This window comes from Tupaia chinensis, unplaced genomic scaffold, assembly GCF_000334495.1.
Source record: "Tupaia chinensis unplaced genomic scaffold, TupChi_1.0 Scaffold144472_1, whole genome shotgun sequence".
Lineage (NCBI taxonomy): Eukaryota > Metazoa > Chordata > Mammalia > Scandentia > Tupaiidae > Tupaia > Tupaia belangeri.
This window is the reverse complement of record NW_006204331.1, coordinates 254,366-259,602: the sequence shown is the minus strand read 5'-3', so window position 1 is coordinate 259,602 and position 5,237 is coordinate 254,366. Positions and strand designations below refer to the sequence as shown.

At 62.6% G+C, this 5,237-nt stretch overlaps 1 protein-coding gene across 1 annotated transcript in view; it reads left to right on the top strand.

Annotated features, from left to right (window-relative positions):
* The window catches only part of DIDO1 (death inducer-obliterator 1), a gene marked incomplete in the record, with an annotated part of 41,785 nt that extends 38,329 nt beyond the window's left edge, over window positions 1-3,456 (top strand). The window contains 1 exon segment of the mRNA XM_027767690.1: window positions 8-3,456. Within this exon segment, the coding sequence (XP_027623491.1) occupies window positions 8-2,823 (2,816 nt within the window).
* Window positions 3,457-5,237: the final 1,781 nt, after the last annotated feature.

Below are 5,237 nucleotides of genomic sequence, written 5' to 3'. Positions count from 1 at the left end.
GCCCCAGCCATTGCAGCTCCCTCTGTCACTTCATCTACGAAGACAGCTTCTCCACTGGAACACATCCTACAGACTCTCTTTGGCAAGAAGAAGGCCTTCGAGCCCTCTGCCCGGGAGCCTGCCGGGCCTGCGCCCACTCCCCAGCCAGCCGCCCAGCCCCAGGGGGCCGGGCCGCCCACAGTGCCCTTGTTCGACCCCATCGTGCAGCAGTTCGGGCAGCTCGCAGACGACAAGGCTCTGGAGGGCGAGGAGGACGATCGGCCCTACGACCCCGAGGAGGAGTATGATCCAGAGAGAGCCTTCGGCACTCGGCTCGCTGAGCGCGGGGGACACCATGACGCCGATGGGGCTCCTCCAGAAACCACCGAGAGGGAGGAGGTGGCCTACGACCCCGAGGATGAGACCATACTAGAAGAAGCCAAAGTGACTGTCGACGACCTGCCCAACAGAATGTGCGCAGCTGCCGGAAGCACCCCTGCGGACGGGCCGGCAGCGGCCCCCGCCCCCTCCTTGGCCGAACAGCAGAAAATGCTGGAAGAGCTCAACAAGCAGATTGAGGAGCAGAAGCGGCAGCTGGAGGAGCAGGAGGAGGCGCTGAGGCAGCAGAGGGCCGCCGTCGGCGTCTCAATGGCCCACTTCTCCGTGTCGGACGCCCTGATGTCCCCGCCACCCAAGTCAGCGCTGACCAAGGCCGAGCGCTTTCAGCCAGAGCAGCTGGCCCCAGCCGAGGCAGCTGTGCTTGCTCCCGCAAACCAGGGGGCCCAGGTGGCCAGCCAGGGCGCGGACCCGAGACTGAGCAGAGACCCACGGCAGGCAAGGCGCTTGGTGGCCGAGAGCGGCCAGGGTGAGCTGCTCCTGAAGCCCCCGGCAGACGCTCGGCCTGCCCCGCCTTCCAGAGAAGCCTCGGGAGGGGCTGCCCTGGGGCAGACCTTGGTGCCCACCCCGGAAGGAGAGGAGACCACGACACCTCCCTGGGCCCCGGGTGAAAAGGCACTGTCCGCGTCAGAGCAGGACAGCCGCAAGTGTGAGCCCCTGGGGACTCCCGCCCAGCAGCCTGCGGGGAGCTTCCCTGCCGCCATGGCCAGGCCTGCCAGGAGAGTGCTGCTGCCCACGCCCCCCGGCGCCCCCTTCCAGCCTGGCTTCCCTCTGCAGCCCGAGGGGCAGGGCCAGGGCCTCCACCCCGCTGTGGCAAGGGACCCTTTCTCCTGCCCGGTATTCCTGTCTCAGGAAAAGTCTCTAGGTCCCACCCAGTATGAGGCCCCCAGGAACTCCGCTGGGAAGGGTGACAGCCTAGCAGCTGAGACGGAGGGGGACAGAGAGCCACAGTCCAGACCCGGTGAGGGGACCACCCCACTCCCCCAACCCGGACAGAAAGGTGAGGTCCCTCAGCCCCAGTTTCAGGGCCAGCGTGAATTGGGACATCGCACTTACGGGATGTCAGGACCTCAGGGGCCCTCCACCTTCCCAGGACCAAGAGGGCCAGCCCCCTCGTTTTCAGAAGAGAACAGTGTCTGCGGTAATGATGGAGCCAGGGGGCCTCCACCAGCCCGGTTCGGAGCCCCGAAGGGGCCCATCCCTTCCTTGTTTTCGGGGCAACACGGGCCTCCTTATGGGGATGGCAGGGGCCCTTCGCCCTCCTACCTTAGCGGGCCAAGAGGAGGAGCACCAGCCCAGTTTGAAGATCGCAAGGACCCCCACGGGGAGAAACGGGAATTTCAGGACACCCCGTATAATGAGACGGCCGGCCCCCCTGCCCAGTTTGAAGGACCAGAGCAGGCCCAGTTTATGGGGAGCAGAGGCCCAGCCCCTTTCCAGTTTGGAGCCCAAAGAAGGCCTCTGCTGTCTCAGCGTAAAGGGCCCCGAGGAGGCCCCCCTCCATCTCAGTTTGGCGGTCAGCGAGGACCACCCCCTGGCCATTTTGTGGGCCCGAGAGGGCCCCATCCCGGTCAGTTCGAGGCTCCCCGAGGCCCCCATCCCGGTCAGTTCGAGGCTCCCCGAGGCCCAGCACCAGGCTTCATGCCAGGCCCCAGGGGAATTCAGCCCCAGCAGTTGGAAGAGCAGAGGGTGAACTCCCCTCCGCCGCGGTTTGCAGGCCAGAGGCCGCCAGCCCCCCTGCCGTTCGGTGGGCCAAGGGGCTCTGCACCCTTTTCTGACAAGAGCGAGCAAGCGCCTCCACGGTTCCACTTCCAAGGCCAGCCTCCACAGGGGGCAAAGCCGGCCCCCCGGCCCCTGCTTGAGCTCCCGAGCCACCCTCCGCAGCACAGGAGGGACCGGTGGGACGAGGCCGGGCCGGCCTCCACGCTGCCCAGCAGCACATCCGGACAGGGCCCAGAGGCCGACGGGCAGTGGGCGTCCTCTGATTTCCGGGAGGGCAAAGGCCACGAGTACAGAAACCAGACTTTTGAGGGGAGGCAGAGGGAGCGGTTTGAAGCCGGGCCCAAGGAAAAACCGCTGGATGAGCCCGAAGCCCCGGTCCAGGAGAGCCGGCCCGGCCGGGCCTTCGAGGACAGGCGGCGGGGGCGCAGCAGAAACTGGAGCCGTGAGAGAGACTGGGAGCGGGGCCGGGAGTGGGGCCGCCACCGAGACCGGAGCACGGACAGGGACAGGGAGCGGGGCCGGAGCCGCGAGAGGAGCCGGAACCGGGACCGCGACCGCGCAGCAGACCGAGACAGGTCGCGGAGCCGGGACCGGGACCGGGACCGGGACCGTGAGAGGGCCAGGGACAGAGAGCGCGAGCGTGGCCGAGATCGAGACCGCAAAGACCGGAGCAAGAGTAAGGAGCGCACGCGGGAGCCGAGGCCCGAGGCCACCGCCCAGACCTGAGGCCCGGCGACAGCCACCGTGGGCACCGAAGACCCAGAGCCGGTCACGTGCGTGTGCAGCCGCAGCCTGGCAGACACTTTTTAAAGTCGAGTTCCTAAAATGTGTGAGCAAATAGTTTTGAATCAGTTACGAACTTAGATGTAGGATAGAACGTTCTGGACTTGAGAAATTACTGTAATTTTGTATATAATGGTTTCTTACCGAATTTCACATCTTTACAATTCTGATCTTTTAAAAAACAAACATAAGAACTCATGTATTATTTCCATTTAAAATTATGCGAATGGAAAGTGTCTACAAAAGCATATTGCTTCTCCAGATGATAAAGTTATCTTTTCCAGTAACGTGGCTATTGTAAATGTTAGGGTTCCGGTGGCCCTCAGAGCCATCCCTGTACTGCCACCTCCCCCGCACTCTGCCTGACGCTGTGTATGGGTCTGGAGGGGCCTGGCCAGTTGGGGTGGACGCGCTCCAGCCCCCACCTGGGGTGCCGCGGAACACAGCATCGACAAAGGCACCTGTTTTCTGAATTACACGTCTGAACCAGGAGGTGTCTTGGTTTTCCTCAGTTCTTAAATAGCACATTTTTTTCCCCCAAAACATGATTAAAAGCAACATCCGTCCTAGTAGAAATTGTTCCATTTTAAATTACAATTTGTTGAAAAATGTTTAGATTTCACCAACCCTAAAGGATATGAGAAGACAAACCAATTAAGTGTACTTGACAAGTGTGGGGGAGGGAGGGGTGGTTTGGATAATCAGGAATGTTTCGCCTGTCGAATTTTACCACCCGAGTGGTTCTTCCTGGCCCCCAGGAGCAGTGTGCTGGCCTCCAAACTGCTGCGCTTGCGGTGGCTCGCAGAGAAGCTAGCCCTGGGAACTCAGCGGGACGCCTGGTCTGGGGACTGGTGAGGGCCACCCCAGGGCCGCAGACGGAGAGCTGCGGTCGGCGGCAGCACAGGTCTGAACTGTGAGCGGAGTGGCGGGCAGATGGATTGGACTGCAGATACAGTTCAGTCACTTTTTATACTTCTGTGAACTTCTGCAGGTGTAACAGGGGGTTTCGTTTGTTCTTTGGAGTCCGTTGGTCCATGTGCATCACTACAGGGTTGTCCCGTTACGGCACAGATTTTTAAGTTGCGAAACTTTAGGGGGTAGCGGTTGGGGCTGGTCATAGGTTATACAGTGTAGGCGTCAGTTTGCGGCGTCTAGTAGGACGTGAAGGCTTTTCCATAAGCAGATTTCTGATTTAAATACACACATGTAAAAGCCGAGTATGTCTCCGTAGCATGCGTGGTCGCAGGCCTGCGCACTGTACTCTGCAGCGCAGAGTGTGTCGCTGCACAGCACAGCGACTCCTGGGCTTGTCACCTGGAGTAGAACAAACATCTGCAGAGACCTCTGTCCAGCCTGCCTCAGCCTCCCCCTTGAACGCCGCGTGGGCACCCGACTGCGCGGTCTCCTGCTGGTGTGCGGGGTGGGGGTCCTAGCCCTCCCGGACTTGCGGCTGGTCCCCGCATCCGTCCCTTCAGCAGGTGACCTGACGCCTGCCAGGTCTGGTGGGCTCCGATTGTGGCCCCCTGGGACTGCAGAGAGCTGCCACCTCTGGGACTACTCCACCCGGGAGACCACGTGCAGCCTAGGGGCCGGGCAGGGAGGAGAGCGGTGAGGTGAGAGAGGGTGCACCAGGCAGGTGGCGTGAGTGTCTGGGACTCAAGGCAGGAGAGCTGCCCAGACCCATGCATGCTCTGCCAGGAGGAGGGCCACTTGGGCTGGGTGGGTAGGCCTGGGTGGCAGGGGCACTCGGCTCCCTCCAGACTAGACCTTGGGGCCTCAGCACGCACATGCGCCCACAGGCCTTGTGGACAGTGTGGCCAGGCGGCCAGTGGCTACCGTAGGGGGGAGGGGGGCACTTCCCGGGGACCCTTCTGGAGTCCCAGCTGTGGAAACCACTTCTACAGGTCTATCACCTCAGAAGGGCGGTGTCCTGCTCGGGGTCTGGGACTCCGGTGGGCAGCACAGATGCAGGTCTCAAGCCTGCGCTGAGGCCCTGCAGCCAGGCTGCCGAAACAAGAACAGAAGGCAGCACAGCGCGGCGCGTGGCTGCCGTGCGCGGACGGGAGGCTTGCCCTGCGCTCGTGGCAGACCAGGTACCCCAAAGCGTCCGGGACGACCCGTCCCCATTTTTGCATGCAGGCCTCAGAGGTCTGTCTACTCTAAGCCTTGTTCTCCCGCACCGCCACCACTGCTCCCCGCCCCACCCTGTCCAAGGCGAGAGCGTGCAGTCACCTGCAGGGCCCACCAGCTGTCCTGGTGCCAGCTCACCTGCGGAACTGCTGTGGGTAAGGTGGGGAGAGCCGCCTCACTGGGCCCCTAAGGTGCTGGCCATCTAACCTGGGCAGTGGCCAGGTATC